At 34.0% G+C, this 20,087-nt stretch overlaps 1 protein-coding gene across 8 annotated transcripts in view; it reads left to right on the forward strand.

Annotated features, from left to right (window-relative positions):
• LOC111056735 (protein son of sevenless) overlaps positions 1–20,087 on the forward strand; it is a 482,488-nt gene that overhangs the window by 234,180 nt on the left and 228,221 nt on the right. For 3 of the 8 annotated variants that reach the window (XM_039443299.1, XM_039443301.1, XM_039443300.1), the window contains exon 3: positions 6,901–6,984. In XM_039443299.1, the coding sequence (XP_039299233.1) occupies positions 6,901–6,984 (84 nt within the window). Of the gene's footprint in view, positions 1–3,560; positions 4,117–6,900; positions 6,985–16,571; positions 17,044–20,087 lie in introns of those variants that run through there. The other 5 variants (XM_039443304.1, XM_039443302.1, XM_039443305.1 and 2 more) reach the window with 5 other exon arrangements.

Here is a 20,087-nt window from a genome sequence, read left to right on the forward strand (position 1 = left end):
TTGCTTTCTTTTGAAGATCAAAAATTGATTTGGCGTTTACACTGTTTGCCCAAAGCATTATTCCGTAAGAAAGGAGACTCTGGATGTGTGCATAGTAAATATTCACTAGTACAGACACATCCACAGTTACACATAGTCTCCGTAACATCCTTTAGCCATCCTACCTGATAAATAGTCAATGTGTGCATCCCACGACAGACAAGGGTCAATAAAAACACCTAAAAACTTCAATGGAGTCTCACCCTTATCCTTTCTGAATGCAAAGTTAATGTCAGCGGTTTTACTATCATTGAGAGAAAGATTATTTGCTGCACACCAATCTTTTAGAACCAAATAACTTTGATTCCTCTCACTTTCAAGATCATGCTTAGAGGGGCAATTTATTTTTAAGCCAAAATCATCTGCAAATGGGTACCTATCTTTACTATTGCTAGTAACAACAATACAAAGTGCCAGTAGCAACAACACATTCATTGAACAAGTATGCCAACACTTCACATATATTAACAGCTGCTATTTTCAAGATTAAAGCATTTAAACCATAAATATCCAGACACTTACTATTACTCAATTTCAAAATAGTGTCAAATACTTTCTCTACAGTTACAGGCTTAAATGAAAAATGTACACTAGGCTCTTGCAATTTGCTAAAATAGAAAGTTGAATCATTAATACTGACAGGTATATCTCTGCTTATCAGAGATACAGAATCCACAAAAAAGTCATTGAATTCATCAGAAGTGACATCAACAGGAGTCTGGGATCTGGCCGCATTATTAGCACTGCCGGTGAGACCATTAACAATTCTCCACACTGTTTTATTCTTATTGGTGGATCTACTTATGATTTTATTATGATATTCAATTCTTGTCTTTTTAGTTACTATCCTGTATGATTTTCTAGCATCTTTATATGTGGTGAGAATTTCTGGTGTTCTGTAAGTTTTATATAAATGATACAGCCCATCACATTTAACTTTTAATTTTTTAAGATTGTCATTATACCACTCGTTATTTGGCTTGACTTTGTGGGAACATAAATTTTTTAATTGAAACGCACCATTTACAGCCCCCATGAATAATTCAAAAAATTTTCTATATCTATCCTTAATATCTATTATAGAGTAAACGTCAATCCAGTTAATGGAATTCAAATGACCATGAAAAACTCTTACGTTATCATCACTGATTAACCTAAACTTAGTCCTATTAACAATACTATTGGTACTTCTACCATACTTGTTGATAAAATTAAATCTCAAAAATACAGCGTCATGATCAGATAAAAGCATATGAATTATATCAGAAGTCCATACACTATTGTGGACATCAGTCAAAATATTATCTATACAAGTTCCATCAGAAATGCCATCCAGACCAGGTCTAGTAATACCCTTTACAGTCATATCTAATCCGAAACATTCAAATAAATTCAATAAATCTTTTTTAAAATAATCGTTACCAATAAAATTCACATTAAAATCACCACATATGACTAGATTGTATCCATTTTTAAACACTGAACTCAACACATTATAAAGACAAGATAAAAAGTTTTTAAAATAATTAATATTTCTATTATATGGTCTATAGACAGACAAGATTATAATTTTGTCCCTAATAATTTCTACTGCTGAAATTTCACATACCATTTCAATTGACATGACTTTGATATGTTCAAGTTCCCTGAATTCCAAATGATCAGCAACAAAAATAGCTGCACCACCCCTAGACTGATTTACTCGGCAAAAAACCGAGGCAGTTTTAAAGCCTGGCAGATAAGTGAATTCCAAATCTGTATCCTTTATACAATGCTCAGCAACTGTAAGTACCTTGATATTGTATTTTTTGCAGATTAAGGCTAGATAATCAAATTTTTTACACATACCCTGAATATTCCAAAATAAGCAATTAAGTTTGTCTTTGCTAAAATCATTGTTGAAGCCATTTTCACACGGTGATTCAAATGTTTGACAATCCACAACCACACCAGTATCAGGCACCCTGTCAATAGAATAGTTTTGAAATTCATCCCTGAGTCGTAAATTTTCAGCAGAGGAATTATCTTTGTCAAAAGCTAATAGTTTAAATTATCAGTAATCGGAGAATTGAGAGCGACAAGAGGATTGTACACGGTAATAGAATCAACTGGAAGTTCATTCTGTACAGGTTGGTCATCGATTGAAATGTGAACCGGCGTCCTCTTGGATGATGGAAGGGGCACAGCAGGATGGGGTTGTATGATAGGAGAACTGATCACGCAGGAATTAGCTTCCTTCACTGTCACTTCAGTACTTAAGGATGCATGACCATCTCCAACAAAGTCTCTCACATATCCTGCCAGGTGGTTGCCCAGAACTCGTTTCCCACGCCGACCAAGGTGAAGACCGTGCCTTGTAAAATGAGATCTACCCAGGAACTTGTTGATATCCTTGTAGTGGATGCTAAGACTCCCTGTATATCCTTCCACCGCTCTTGATAAGTAGGAGTTGGCATAGCAAATATTATCATTAAGAACAGGATAATCATGTATGTAGGGCACACCGCAAACCAGGACATTGGTCCTCAAATCAACCTCAGTAAGACATCTCATTCCTTGATCCAAAGTCAACTGGAAGGGTTCATCACGATGTAGGTCATTTGTCCCCGCCAATATGATAACACAATCATTTTCTGTGAAATCCTTGACTAAGCCAAGACCATCCTGGATAACGTGCTTCAGCTTTGCACCTGGTTTAGAACAAACTAAAACTTCAAACTCCTCCCTCAGGTCGTTCATATAATTACTAAGCAGTTTCCCATGGCTATCCGCTAAAATAGTAACTCTCCGTTTCTTTTTGGAGGTAACCATCTTACGGCGCTTGTAATAATGAGTCTCAGTGGGATCAGTTTGAGTAGAGAATCGGTGAACCTGAGCCTCTACTTGTATTCTGTGTGGAATCAGAGGTGATGACTCGTTTGAAGAAAGCACCGAAAATCTGTTTTCAATCTCAATAGCATTAATCTCTCTAGTAAGATTTTTTCTAATCTTAACAGTATTTCTAGGCGTGATAAAATCTCCAACTCCAATAGAATTTTGCTGAAAATTAATTTCTTCGTCATTGAACATTGATGAAATTCTTTTGGACTCTTTTTCTAATAATTTTATTATTTCATCCTTTGAAGCTAACTCCAATTGTAATGTGTGAAGTGCTTCCTCCAAATCCTTGACTTTCAACTTCGAAGCACAAATCTCACTCTCAGCCTGCTTCTCATTAATCAATGAATCTTCGACTATCAGAGTTCTTGTTTCTCTCTCCATTTTCAACTTTCCCATTAAGGACTCATTTTCAAAATTCACGTCGTTCAGTATATTTTTCAGATCGGAATTGACCTTCAATGAGGCGTCATAGTTATTTAAAAGTGATGTGATTAAGGGAATAAAATCTATAACTGCTTCGTTGGAGAATTTATTACAAATTTCAACTAGAGTTGCATGTATATCAATCGCAATGTCAATTACTTCTTGGTTAATGAGGCGCTCTCTCAAACTATCAATCTCTTCATCCATTCCTTGAATTTGATTATTTCGACTAGCTCTGGTACGCATCACTCTATTCAAAGACATTATAAAGATGAAGTCAGTGTTATTAGGAATAAAATATATGTAAGGAAAAGGATAAGGGAGCGTCAAGAGGGCAATCAAGACAAAAGCGGAGAAGGAAGCCCCTGAGTCAGGATATGTAAGGATTCATTCAATCTTTTCAATTCAAAAAGCCCGCCTGATAAAACGCAATTTTGAGATCGAAATCCAAGTCAGTAGATTACCATGGTTACAGGTAAACAAGCAACAGTTGAACAGCTGTAGAGTAGCGGTCTTTTGTCAGTTATAATAGAGATAACACTATCAAACTTCCTCGTTATTCTCGTTATCTTCTAATCGACGTCACTACTCAGTCCTTGTGTTGAGAGATGACAGTTCGATTCAGTAGTTGTTTACTTATAGCACTGATCTCAGGTAAATACCGGTAGCTAGAAATGGCCGAAAAACGCTAAAACGGTGTAAAAAGTCTGTGAGCTTCACTTAGTTATTAGTGTATTCTACTTACAGTTGGTGACTCATGGATATTATCAGCAGGTACACTAGAACTTCATAAATCACTTAAATACAACTAGCAACTTGATTACAACCTTAACCACTGGAAATTAATGAAAAATACGCACTAACAAATTTAAGCAATAACAAGGCAGCTCATTTCTGCCAACCTCAACAAGGACCTATTCCTTTAGGACCTATACAAAGGACCTATTTCTTTTCAGAGTTTAGTCTAATTCTTTTTTGATTTCTAATTTTAAATCTCCTCTTTTCTATCAATTCATAAGCTACACAGTACCCTTTTTATCTCCATCCGTCTGCACCACGTAATCTGTGGTCTCTGCTGCTACAACTGACTCTCCATGCCTACTCTGTGGTCATCATGACAGTTTGATTTCAAACTGCACCCACTCACTCTCGGTTGAGGAAGGAAACTCAGTTTCCAAAAATTTATGTTTCTAATGTAAGTTTTCAAGTGTTTTTAATCTATTTATGTCTTGTGTCTCCTGTTTTAATTTATATTACAAACTTTGAAGTGTCTTCTGCTATGTGCTTTTTATATATATATATATTATATATATATATATATATATATATATATAATATATATTATATATATACCCGTTGATAATTTACCATATATATATATATATACAATATATATATATATATATATTTGTATATATATATATGGTAAATTATCAACCGGGTACGGTTGATAATTTACCATATATATATATATACAAATATATATATATATATATATATATATATATATATATATATATATATATATATATATATATATATATATATATATATATATATAATATATATATATATATATATATTTGTATATATATATATGGTAATTATCAACCGGGTACATCTGATAAGCAGTTTCACTTACTTTCTGACGTTTCGTCATTATCTCAAATAACATCTTCGGAGCGCGGGTAATCTTACACTGACTCCTGCCTGTGGTTCGAAATTCTTCCTTGTGGTCGAAGGGAGTACCTCCTTCCCTCTCCTTCCTCCACATGTTCGGCCTGGCGCTGCTGGGTGAATGGAATTCCTGGAGAAGTTTCTGGCTTTTGTGATGCGTTTGTTGTGTTCAGAATGATTTTCCAAAGAGAAGAGATATTTGTACTGTCATCCTTTTTGTTAAGGCTACCTTGTTTCTCTATTTCCAAAGCCTCTCGTACAATCCTATCCCGAAGATCTTGAATGTTAATGAATGTGTCCCCATCTGAAACACGGAAGTGGCCCGAGGAAAATATCTTGCCTGGGATGGGATTTGAACCTGGGCCTTTGGATTACAAAGCCAGCATCTAATCCACTCAACTACGGCCACTCCTATGAATTCGGTGAAAGTATTGGTGGATTTGGTGGAAGTATTGTTGGATAAGGTATTGGAGTTGGAAAGGATTACATTGACATCTAGGAAGTTGATGGAGGATTCAGAAATATTCCAGGTGAAGGAGACAGAGTAGTTGAGTTGATTGAGGAAGTGGGAGAGGGTATCATGTCCATGAGGCCATATGAGGAATATGTCATCAATGAAACGGAGCCATATCAGGGGGGATATGGTTTGTTTGGAAAAGAAATCCTGTTCAAGGAGGCCCATGAATAGGTTTGCATAGGATGGTGCCATCCTGGTGCCCATGGCTTTACCCTGGGTTTGAAGATAATATTTATCTTCAAACCTGAAGGCATTGCTTGTGAGCACCAGTTTGGCAAGGTTTACTAGGAAGGTGGTTGAAGGGGTTGATGGTGTGGGTCGTGAGGAAAGGAAATGCTCAAGGGATTTTAAGCCTTCAGAATGTTGAATGGAAGTGTAGAGGGAGACTACATCAATGGTAACAAGAAGGAGTTGTTGGTCAGTTGGAGGGGTTGTGTTTCTCAGGATATCTATGAAGTGGAAGGAGTCTCTGATATGAGATGGTAGGGAGGCAACAATGGGTTGGAGGTGGAAATCAACAAGGGCAGAGATTCGTTCAGTTGGGCTATTTATGCTTGAAACAATGGGACGACCAGGATTGCCTTCTTTATGAATTTTTGGAAAAAGATAGTTTGAAAAGTGTGGTGTGTTGGGAGAGTCTGGCGTAAGGATGTTGATGTCTGAGTCCAAGAGGCCTTCAGATGGACCGTATTGCATCAGAAATTTGAAGACTTTCTTTTGGATTTGTGGAGTAGGGTCAGAAGGCAGGAGTTGATACTGTTCAGGGTTGGTGAATTCCTGGTTGGCTTCATTGATGTAAGCTTTTGTTGAGCTTTTGTCAGCTTTTGTGATGAAAAAAAATATATATATATAACAGAAGACACTTCAAAAGTTTGTAATATAAATTAAAACAGGAGACACGATATAAATAGATTGAAAACACTTAAAAACTTCCCCCATTTCTAATGTAAGTTTTTAAGTGTTTTCAATCTATTTATATCGTGTCTCCTGTTTTAATTTTTATATATATATATATATATATATATATATATATATATATATATATATATATATATATTATTGTCCTTGTGTTTTTTCAGACAATTTATTCATGCTAACACACAATAAACTACTGTATAAGTAGTGACTGGCTCATGATAAGTAACTGAATAGTGTTATAAAATGAATTTGATCCCTCCATTTATTTTCAGTACCTACTAACTTTTGTATCTCCATGTATTGATTGTAAATTCAAACTTGTTCACCTTTGAAACAAAGGGCAATGTTTACAATCAACCATTGAAAGGCTCATTCTTTCAATCTTGTATCTGAAAAATGAATAAATTAAAATTAAAATATCAATTCTTTCATTTATTTTGTTTTAGGAAGTTTTGCAGTACAAGATTGACTCCCACGTCTCTCTGTACATGGTTGCAGTCTTGGAGTACATCTCTGCTGACATCTTGAAGGTAATTTGATAATTCATTCCTATATTCATCACATCTAACATTCCTATATCATACATTATTATTATTATTATTATTATATTATTATATTATTATTATTATTATTATTATTATTATTATTATATTATTATTATTATTATTATTATCATTATTATATTTATATAATTATTTTTTATATTTCATTTTTGATTGAAAGCAAAATTGCAGACCATTACTGGACAGGGATTAAACTGTTAGAAACATGTACAAGATGGTACACACCAAACTATGGAGAATGAATATAAAAGTGTCATTTTAACAGACATGATTCGTAATGAGAACAGAAAATATTATTATAGGGCTTTCAATGATAACTCCAACAATACTAAGAAAATTTGGGAAATCATGAATGAATTAATAAATAAGAAGAATAGGCCATCTCTAAAGGAATCAATCAAGTTAAATTTCAATATCAATGAAGATCATCAAATTATGAACCTAACAGAAAAATTCAAAAACAGTTTTGAAAAAAATAGAAGAAATTACGACAGAAATGAACGGGCAACTCTCTGATATAATACCACAATTTAAAGAAGGTAACTATACAATAGGGGATAGGATGAGTATGAATTTAAAAAAAATGAAAGAACATCAACTTTATAGTATCATTAACAAACTAAACAATAGATCTTCTGCAGGACCTGACAAAATTAGGCCAAAAGATATCATAAATAACATTTTCTATCTAGAACTGATACTGATGCATCTGATTAATAGGATAATTGAAACAGGGATAATACCTCAGCGTCTAAAAATAACACATCTCAAGACCAATTCTCAAGAATGGAACAAAGAAAAATTTAGGTTCTTATAGGCCAATAGTATCAATCTCAGTAATTATGGAAATTCTAGAACATTTCATCTGTATTCAAATGAATCAATACCTGATTAATCAGAACATAATAAATGATGCTCAATATGGGTTTATTCCAAAAAAATCAACTATAGATTTATTAGAAAAACTAACAGAAAATATATTTGAAGCTTTAAATGACAATAAATTTGTCATAACTGTTGCAACAGATTTGACAAAAACATATGATTTGGTTAATTATGTTACAAAAAATCAATAGAATAGGTATTCGTGGAAAGCTATTCAACTTGTTTGAAAACTATTTTGAGAATAGAAAAATACATGTTAGAATAGGTGAATGTATTAGTACTGACTATGATCAATCCTGTGGACTAATTCAGCATTTTGTCTCCTGTTCTATTCAATGTGTATGTAAATGATCTAGCCATCTCAGTTTCAAAAGTAAGGTGCTGGAGTATGCAGTTGACAACCTGCTATATATGACACACACTGATCTAAGAATGGGCCTAAGATACATGCAAGAGGATCTCAATTTGGCTAATAAATATTAGAAAAAGTGATTATATTCAGAAATCCTAGAAATAATGCAGGTTTGTACAATTATAAATTAATTTGCCATAAAGTAGAATGTCTAAGAAATCTTGATTTGAGAAACATATGCGGGTGTCAGCATTTGGAATTCAGTGAGTATATTAAGCATCTAGGAGTTGTTTTTGATGCAGACATGAAATTCAATTCACACAATAATAGGATGCTGCGAATTATGAAAGTGGCTTTATACAAATGCTCTAGAATTAGCCACGGTTTTCCAATAAATATTAAAAGAATTATCTATTTCTCTATGATTCAAAGTATAATATTCTATGGTATTACAATTCATAGTTTAGCACCAGTGTATTTAAGACAGCCATTGCATGATGTAGTTAGAAGAGTTGCAAACACATTATTTAATGGAATCGAGCTTGGAATATTGGGTATTATGACACCAGAATCTCTCGCAAAATACACTGATTTGTCTAGACATTGTTTTGAAGATGAATTCAGGGAAATAAACGAAATAAGTTATGGTTTGAGAAATAGGCTATTTGGAGCACAGCGTTATAATAATAATTATGGCAAGAACCTATTAAAATGCAGAATTCCTTACCTGTTGAACGATTTGCCACAAGAATTGAAAAATTTACAAAAAAATGAAATAAAAACTAAATATAAGAATTATTTTATAGGAATTGTTGAATAGAAAGATATGTTGAAGAGTATTGTTAATATTCTAATAGGTTAGTTATAGTAGATAGGTTAGTTTGCACATAGTAGACAATAGTAAACTGCACCGTACAACGGGAAATGGAAAAGAAAAAACTATGGATGAATAAATAAATAAGAATGATTTTAATATTGTATACAAAAAAGTGCTTTAGAAGCAGTTGAAAATGATTAAGAGAGTGTATATTACAGTTTGTAGTATAATAGATATGTTTTTTGAAGCTTTGAAGGTAAAGTTTTGTTTTCACATTCTATGACTGTGTGTGTGTGTGTGTTGTAATATTGTTGATGTGCGTTTTGGCTCAGCTGTTCACAGCCACCTAAATGCAAGAGACAATAATGTCTGCAAGGTTGAGCACCGATTTAGTAGATTATAGAGTGACTAATGTTGCGATTCAAGTGGTGGAAATTGGAACTTTGAATATCAAATCCCAGATGGAAACTATAATAGACTTTTAATTTAATTTATTGAACACTTTACAAAAATTTTCATTTGTAGTATTATTATAGAATGTATAACTATTATGATGTAGTATGAAATTTGAATATTTCTCAATTAGCTCTAAGCTAGAGGATCAACAAAACACTATATGTATATGATACTATACAACTTTAAAAGAAAATAAATTGAAATTGAAATTATTATTATTATTATTATTATTCAATTATTCCATCACTTACAAAGTGAGGATTTTTTATTGCAACCTAAGTTGGCCATTGGCAAGACTTTGGTACATCTCTATTCTGTCAAATTTAAAAAAGAATCTAATCATTGATAACGTGCTGAGTACAACCGCCTCTTGAATTCCATGTTTTACACTCCCTGAGACACCAAGGTGACTGAGGTTCGTTGAAACCTTCTGCCTGATCACTCCAACACTAGAGATAATTACAGGGACAGTTGTAACTCTTCCCTGCTTCCAGACATCCCTGATCTCAGCAGCCAGGGTGGGAGATACTTGGATATTTTCTCATTGTAATATTGTTCCAAGTTGTGGCAACATGGTATGCCAACATCAATTAAAATAGTCTCCCTGGCTGTCTTGTCCATGAGGATAATGTCTGGCCGGTTGTGCACAACTGTCTTGTCAGTCCGCACAGAGCGATCCCAATACATCTTGTGTGTATCATTCTCAAGTACAGAAAGGGGATTGTATATATAGTATGGTAGTTTTTGATCCACTAGACCAAACTTCAGGGCAAGATCCTGATGTAAGATCCCAGCAACAGAGTTGTGGCGCCTTAAGTAGTCTGTAGCTGCCATCAACTGACAAGCTGACATGATGTGTTGCAATGTTTCGGGAGCCATACCACATCTTCTACACAAGTCACCATTTATAGGCAGCTTCAATATATGCTTCTTGTAGTTCTTAGTAGCTATTACTTGGTCTTGAATTCTTCTGTCCCTATAAACAGATCTCCGTGTCTGAGCCACGCATTTGAGGCATCTTCATCCACCCCAGGCTGTCCCAAAATGTAAGCATGCTTCCCATGCAGCTGTTTTGCCCGCCATTGCTGAAGGATCTCATTCTCATGCTGCCCATCTTTTTTTGGATCGTCGTTGAGCTGTACAGAGAGATTGAGGGGGGTATATCCTAGATCAGCTCTCCTCACCGCATTGTACAAATCTCCATCCTTAGCCTAGAAGTATTGTTTCATGCTTCTGATCTGCTTCATACACGCCCATCTGATGTCAATGAGCCAACGACCTCCCTTACTCCTTGGTAGTATGAGTCTCTCCATGCAGGCTTTGGGGTGGTGTGCTCTAAACTTAGTGAGCAGAACTCTTGTAGATCTTATGAGGTCCTCAAGATCAGTCTCAGTCCATTTGATAACACCAAATGTGTATGTTAGCACAGGCACTGCATTTGTGTTGATGGCTTTAGACATGTTGTTTTCATTCAATTGAGATTTTAAAAGCTTTCTAACTCTGTACAAGTATATTAATGTATTATTAATATTATCATCATTATGGATACATTTTCAACTAAACGGTTCTTCATGTTTAAAATGTTGAAAATAGATTTGACTCTCAGCTTTCTATCTTGTGTGTTTATAACTCATGTGTGTACTTTGTTATATACGTATATATTCCATGTGTGTACTTCGTTTTAAGGGAAATCAATTATTGCTATTCAGGAAATATCAACCTCCCATGTTGAAGGATTTACCTTGTCCTGAAAATGCTCTAGTTTATGATTTTTTCTCCAAGATTCTACAAAATTGACAACTGACCAGTTGAATAATCAGATTTCATCAATAGTCGTTTTGAACTATGATGTGATGATGATTTTCAGTTGCTGTTTCAATCTAGAATATGTTAACTGTGTAATCTTTTTAATGATTTTCAATTGCCTTTTTAAATTAATGGTGGTATGTCAATGATTTTCAGTTACTATTCTTTTACAGGGTGTTTCCGAACACTCTACCAATATTCCAGGGCATTTTTCCTGGGTAAGAAACATATTCAAATATAATTCTCAAACTGTCAGAAAGTCCTTTGTTACCCACAAAGCCATCATTTTGTTTTTTCACTTTCTATTTTCTTCTAAATAATGACTAAACGAACATTCGGAAGTGAAACTTTGCACACACATTCATGCCAATTAGACATACCTAAAAAAATAATGACAATTTTCAAATTCATGGAACAAAATGGCGACTTTTAAAATGTTATTCCTAACCCAAGAACCATTGATTTTATAAAAAAATACAGGAATACATTTTTAGTGAACAAAGTGATTGACACTGCTTATAGACTTGTACATAATGATCTATGTAACTTAGACTATGACAAAAATAATTGTAGTAGAAATAATTTAAATATTAGCTCGACTAATTTTAATATGGAGGTTGGTCAGTCCACTGTGTTCAACTTCTTGTCGTGGAATGTTCAGGGGTTAAGTAACAAAATTGACTACATTGAGACTCTTCTAAAAGACAATGACACCCATTTTGTGATGATAAGCGAGCATTGGTTAAAAAAGGATGAATTAAATTTCGTAAAAATAGAAAATTTTCATTTAGGTTCTTATTTTTGCAGATCAAATAGGATTCATGGTGGTGCTGCTATATTTGTAAATGATAAGTTTGAACCTAGGGAGATGCAGAGGGTGAAAGATTTGTCCGTTGAAATGATCTGTGAGTCTTGTGCAATTAAAATACCTGCATTGAGTGTAATAGTTGTTTCCATTTATAGACCGAGCAGCGCTTTGTCAAGTAACTTCTCCGAATTTCTGGACATATTGCATGAAATATTAAATTACCTATGTACTTTCAACTGTCATATAATTTTGGGCGCAGATTTCAATGTTGATTTCAACGTAGCAAACAAGTACAGAGATGATCTTTTAAATTTATTGGCCAGTTTTAACTTAAGAATCACAACGAAAGAGACGACATGACCAAACTTACATACAGGTGGTTCATGTATAGATAACATTGTCACTGATATTCATCACACTAGGTGGGAAAGTAAAATTGTTTATACTGCTCTCTCCGATCACTTGGCTCTAACCCTTAAAGTGAGAATTAATAATAAATCCGGTGCCAAAAAGAAACAGGGAATACACCTATCAAGAATGGTTAGCGATTGTGGAACGTGCATATTTGTAGCATCAATTCGACGTATAAATTGGATAGCCGTTTATGAATTGGTAGACATTGAAAAGAAAGTTGACAAGTTCTACAGTCTTTTCTTGAGGGCTGTGGACACAGCGTATCCATTGCTATTGAAGAGGACAGGTTCAAGGGCAGCCAAAAATAAATGGTACACACCTGAATTAAGAAATTTGAAATATAAATCTGAGCAGCTATTTCATAAATTTAGGACACTTAGAACCGATAATATCAAGGTAGAATACAACAGACTTGAAAGACAATACAGATCAGAAATGAAGCTAGCTAAACTCAATTACAATAGTAAATGTATACAAGAAAGTAAAAATAAAATTAAAGCTGCATGGGAAGTAATTAATAGGCATCTTGGTAGGAATAGTTCTTCATTAAATAGTTCCTGTAAGTTGTCCGGTGATGAAATAAACAGATTCTTCTTAGATAGAATAGAAGCCCAGAACAAAAACATTCCTAAGAGTACTTTCGACTCCAATTACTACTTATCAGAAATGCCAAAGCCAGAATCAAAGTTCATCTTTGAGCATTTCACCGTGGAAGAAGTTTTTGACACAATTCACAGAATGAATAACAGCAACTGTCTGGATGTGAATGGCCTTAACTCTTCAATACTGAAAACGGCTGCTTCCGAAATCTCAGAAGTTCTAGCCCACATTTTCAACCAGTGTCTGGACATGGGGATTTTCCCTGACAAACTGAAAAGGGTGAAGATGATCCCTGTATTCAAGAAGGGTGATAAGTCTGACATAGAGAATTACCGACCTATTTGTATAATAGAAATAATTTCTAAATTATTTGAGATGCTGCTCCACAAACAATTGGTAGGTTATTTCGAAAAAAACAGTATACTGACAGAAAGCCAATATGGTTTTCGTAAGAACCTGAGTACTTGTGACACTGTTTTGAAGCTTGTTCAGGATGCTATTGAAAAGTTGGAGCAAAATAGACGTGTCAACCTTAGAGCCTATGATCAATCCAAAGCATTTGAGTCAGTAGAATATAGTATCTTAGCGAACAAACTCTCATACTATGGCCTTGAAAACGCGGCAGTAAACCTCATTCATTCATACCTAACCAATAGACTGCAGTTTGTTTGTAGAGATGGTAAATTTTCAAGTGGTGAAGTCGTTAAGTTTGGTGTGCCACAAGGATCCATACTTGGGCCACTTTTATTTATCATCTACATAAATGACTTACCAAGTTTGATAAGCAATTGTCACATTGACAACCAACCCTACCTTTTTGCTGACGATCTAGGTCTAATAGTGAATGGTTCTGATAAACAAAGTGTAGATACAGTGGTTGAAAAAAGCACATTGGCTATAAGAGATTGGTGTGCATCAAACAGTTTAAGCTTGAACCTACAAAAAACCAACGACCTTCAGTTCAGCTTCAACACCAGGTCCACCGACATAGGCTATCTAAAGTTCTTGGGTTTTATGCTAGACACTAATTTAAATTGGAAGTGCCATATAACATACATAGCTGGGAAGCTGAGTAAAGGTTTATTTGTATTGCGCAGGCTGAGACATATTGTTAGACATGATGTTCTAATGAGTGTGTATTATGCTCATATCTTTAGTCATCTAGCTTATGGCATACAATTGTGGGGAAACTGTTCCACAATTATCACACTTTTCAGACTGCAGAAGAGGGCTGTAAGAATTATCTGTAAGGAACCACCCCGAGCTTCATGTAGAGCGCTATTCCGTAGATTAAGGTTATTGACTCTGCCTTCACTTTATGTGTTTTCATGTTGTTTATATGTTAAAAAGCACCTGAGTAATTTTAGATTAAATGGTGATATCCATAGTTACCCCACAAGAAGCAGTCTTAATGTTAGAATTGAGAGTAATCAATATACAAGCTCTCAGAAAAATTGGAAATACATGTCGGTAAAGCTATTCAATGAACTTGATGTTGACGTTCGAACGATGAACGTTCCACAATTCAAGACTCACTTGAGGGATTTGCTAATAGAAAGGTGCCTGTATTCTGTGAGAGAGTTTTTTGTCTGACCAAAGCTAACTGTGATATATTGTAAATTGTGTTAGGCGTCTAAGTGTCTGCTATTATTATATTGTATTATTTTACTGTTTACTAATTGTATTGTCGGTCATTGTATAATCTATTGTAGAAAATGACGTTGTTTGTAACATTTTTATGTTCCTTGACAATAAATGATTGATTGATTGATTGATTGATTGACACTTCATTTTTCATGATTGAACGAATATTAAGACATATATGGCAGCTTTAGTAATCAAACCTAGATAAACAGGATTATATAATGTTCTATTATTTCAAAAAATCTTAAATAGCCCATAACTAACATGCAAAGCAGATGAAGGTTGTTGCATTATTGACGCAAACTTTAGCAGCATGCCTTTTTGCCAATGCCTCTAGTGCATGCCTTGGCGTGCACTGGAACAAACTTCCAGAGGTCACCTACCACTATAGCTGTCATATCTTACTTAATATTGCTTCAATATCGGAAAATGAGATGTTAATCTACTTGTAAATAAATTTAGTAAAAAATTTATTAGTTTATTGTAAAATCGATGGTTTTGGTTATTGAAGAAATACAATTTTAAACAGTCATTTTGTTTTATAAATTTAATAAATTGTCATAATTTTCCTATAGCTCTGTCTTGCTGACATAAAGCTCTTTGTGGTTGTCAAATGTTTTTGCAAAGTTTCACTTCCTTATTTTCAGCCATTATTTAGAAAAAAAAAATAGTACGGTAAGAGAAAAAACAAAATGACGGCTGTGTGATTAATCAAGGACTTTCCGACAGTTTCAAAATGCTATTCAGATATACAGGGTGAGAATAAATTATTGAACACATTTCATAGGTGAATAAAAAAATAACGAATAAGTGTAATTACATGGATATTGATTTATTGAAAAGCCGATTTCAAATAGTTTTTACAAGTTCGACAAATTCCTACGAGAGCACTTTTTGTGCACGTAAAATATCTAGAAGATATTCAATTTCAATCTGAAGTAATGTCCTGAATTACGGCTTCAATTCTTCGTTTCAGTTCATAAATATTTCATAATTTCCTTGCATACAACTTATTTTTCACGGTCATACTCTAAACGAAAACGTCTTTGAACGGTAATAACTGTTTTATCTGCTTTCGTGAAACCATAGAACGCTCATAGCTTTCTTCTGACGTTCTGTCACCCCACACCATTGAACCGACTGTGTCACCACCACCATTGAGTCGACTGCGTTTCTAAGTTCATCACACATTATAGAAGCTACACCAATGTTTGCCACAAAAATTGACGCAATACTGCTATTTGTTATTTTTTTATTCACCCATGAAATAATGTGTTAAATAGTTTATGCTTACTCTGTATGTTTCGAGTTGAAACGATGTTTTCCAAGTTATTTCCTTCATAAATTCCACAATTTTTTCTGTTCACGTCTTTTTTAAATACTGTAATTTTTCATTCAATAAGTTTCAATAATTGATCATGATTGTTTATAATGGTTCAATTTCAAGATTTTTTCTCTAAGACTATCGCTACAATCAGATTTGTGTTTAGGTTGTATCTGTTGTCTTGGTGGAGGTTTTGTTTTAAATGCCACCTTGTATTTCTCAAGTCAAATTTTGGAACTGTTCTGTGTTATAAACAATGTATTCATTTCATATTATTTTTTCAAAATGTTACGAACATATCATTAATGTCAGGAAACTTATTTTCAGCTGCCCAATCATCCATATATTATAGATAAAATTTCGGCAAAAAATTTTTCAACTCACAAATATTGACAACTAAGAAATTTTCAAATTTTACAACAAAACTTCGGTAGTTTCATTGTGATTGTCATTACTTATTTGATGATTGAAACTATTCCGATCATGTCCTTATCAATTCATCATAGTGCCAAATATTTTCAGCTAGAAGTGGTAAAGAATCAATATGCATTGTTTGCAATATCTGTAAAGGCGTTTTCAACTAAGCTGTGTACTCAGCTGTTGGACTGTGTAAACAAAGTTGTCTGCTCGCTGCGTTGTGAGTTGTATTGCTACTGTGTTCTTGGTAAAATGTAAACCGATAGTGTCTCTGTCCAATTTTCTTGGTCTACTGTCAATTTCAACACATAGTCATCCTATCACTTATCATTTATTCCACTATTGAACTAGATTTTCATTTCATTGGAAAATTTAGTAAAATCAACAATGTGATTGTCTTCTCTTGGTGAAAAGCTTCCTCCAATTCGTGTGATAAGTGCTTCGTATTACCACGGATGTGTTGCTTATGGAACGTTTTGGAATTGTTCTTTTTTGTAAGCAAGGTATTTCGTGTTATTCTTTCTGAAATTATATCACTATTCTTCCCAATATATTTTCTTTCGCTGAACATCCTATTGTGGATTGGTAATAGCAATCTGTCATCAAAGCTATGTTGGAAACTGCAATCTCTATTGCATTTCTGCAATAATTACCATAACCTTCATACTATTTGATACTTCTCCCCCCGTTTCATGTATTCCTAAATCCAAGTTTATTGCCAATTAGAATGTTCAAAAAATATTACAAACTCTTTATAATATGACATATCATTAAAAATAAAATTAAATAAACATATTTACTCATTTACTTATTTTGAAATCCAAGTCAAAAGGTATTTCATTGATCAGTTACTGCTTGTGTAAATTAGCTGTCTTCTGATCAATGAAAGTTTAGTAGGATAAACATGAAACTCCTCTTTTATACCCGGTCTGAAATGATAAGTGTTCTTGATCAGCTTTGGGAAGATATTTTTATTTTTTACTAAGACTTTGACATATAGTTGTCTCACGGTAAAAACATCAAAATCCAGGAAAATTCGATTTGTTGGGTATATCCTTGGTTCATTCAAAATAGTTTCTATTATATTTTTTTGAATGATAAATAGATTTTCCATCTGTAGCCTACATCATATGCAGCACCCCATATCACTAATCCATATTGTAAACGTATTGAACTATGGCATGATAAACGGTTTTTATGCTATTTATATTTAATATTTTGTTTAATTCATAGAATTCATAAGAAATGTAGTTTAGTTTTTCACACAGAAAATTTATATGAGATTGCCATTTAAAGTTTTCATCTATTATTACTCCAAGATATTTAGTATTATTTACTTTTTCTATTTCTGGGCAGTTACATATTGAACGATTTGTGCAAAGTGAATGCAGTTTTCGGCGATTTTCTGGTTGTCCAGTTGAATTTAGTGAAAATGTTATTTATTTTGTTTTGTTTACATTCAAACTCATGGTATTCATGTCCAGACATCTTTTGACTGTCAATATATCTTTCTCTGCATCGCTGAACAAGCTCCTCTAATCAGCACTGGTGAAGATTATTGCTGTATCATCTGCAAATGACACAATCTTGCCATTTTCAAATTTTTATTTTAAAAGATCATTTACATAGATGAGGAATAAAACAGGTGGTAAAACAGTACCTTGTGGTGAGGTTTAGGGTGCTTTTCTGTGAATGTAAGGTCAATATTTGTGATCTATCCTGTAAATAGCTTTTGAATAAATCTAAAGTAATTCCTGTTATACCTATTTTTGTAATTTTTTAAAAAGTTTGTCATGTGGTATTGTATCGAAAGCTTTTTTATAAGTCTAAAAATATTGACATAGTTTTATTTTTGTTATTTAAATTATTGCTAATCTGATTCACAAAACTACACAATGCATCTTCTGTGCTTTTATTTCTTTGAAATCCAAACTGTTGTTTCTCTATTGAGATTGTATTTGTCTGAGAAGTTGATTGATCTTTGTTTAATTAGCTGTTCAACTATTTTAGCTAAATTGCTTAAAAGACTGATTGGTCTGTAGTTACTGGGTTTAGTTTTGTCACCCCCCTTGAATATTGGTTTCAGCTTTGCAACTTTAAAATGATCTGGGAAAGTCCCTGTTACAAGAATTTTATTTATACTATCAGCTAGAGGCGCTGCTATATACTGAGCAATTTGTTTCAATGTAAAGTTGGATATGTTATCTGTCCCAGGACTAGCCTTATTTTTTAAATATAATTTCTTCTACATGTGAAGCTTCAACTAGAGTTAGAAACCACGAGTTTTGAAGGGTACTATAGTTATTAAATTGCAGATCCTCTGCATCTCTATTAATATGTATAGCTTCTGCATGTCTCATACCCACTTCCGCAAAGGAACTATTCAATATTGATGCTTCCATTTTTGTGTTCATTTGTATGATTGCTTTCATCTATAATATCATTTATGCATTTCCAGAGAGTTCTGGGGTTTTGACTATATTTATTTATTTTATTTGTATAATAGCTATTTCTTGTTGTAATTATTAATTTATTCAATGTGTTCTTGTACAGTCTTAAATCTTCTTTCTATTTATTATTAAATGGATCTTTATTGATCTAGGCTTGTTTTAGAATTCTCTGTTACCCTTGTGTACCCGGTAATATAAGGTTTATATCACGCTGTTGGCTGAGACGTTGAAGGAACCCCTCCTCCCTCCACTGTTGGGTTGTATGCTTGAGTTCGATTGACATTTTTCGAAAGTTTTTCGAGTGTCATAGAGCATCAGAGACGATCATGCACATCCTGTCTTCTTGTTCTGTACATGCAACTGCAGGCTACATCAATCGACATAATGCTGCTCTGCTAGTGCTTTATTAACATCTTAGACACCCATTTGGTATCGACAAAACACCAGTGCTGCCTTATGCCCCAGGGGAGATTGAGTCTGCTGTGGGGAATGAAAGGTGCCGAGTGTATTGGAATTACTCATTCTCCACCACCGTGCTTTTAAGAGCCACAAAGCCTGATGTTGTCCTCCTTGACATAGTGGCAAATACAATGTATGTAATCGCGTTCTCAGCACCAGCTGAAGGCAACATTGTCAGCAAGGATGAGGAAAACAGGCAAAATATCAAGACCTATTAATAGAGCTGCGCAGGCTCAACCCAGGCCACTCCATAAGAATGGTGGTGTCGTTTATAGGAGTTTTGGGTGGCATGGGACCCTCGTTTTTGGTCAACCTTAAAACCATTCCAGCCTGTGAGAGAGCTGCTACTGCACTAGCAGGTCAATTGCAGAAGGCTGTCATCCTTGGTTCATTACATCCACACAGAGCAAACTATTTAATGGTAACAGACCCAGTATGATTGTTTACCACATGGACATGAGGAGCAATCACTCTGATAAAATCGCTTGTCACTCTCCTTTGAGGGTCGGAGCCCAGGGGAAGAGTGGTCAAGCAAAACCTCAAACAGGATAATAATAATAATTTTCAATTTCAATTTTTAAATTTATTTATTTTTTTCATTTCATTAATTACATATATAATCACCTCTCTCGCCATTT

The sequence above is a fragment of the Nilaparvata lugens genome, chromosome X (assembly GCF_014356525.2).
Source record: "Nilaparvata lugens isolate BPH chromosome X, ASM1435652v1, whole genome shotgun sequence".
In the NCBI taxonomy this organism is placed as follows: Eukaryota; Metazoa; Arthropoda; class Insecta; order Hemiptera; family Delphacidae; genus Nilaparvata; species Nilaparvata lugens.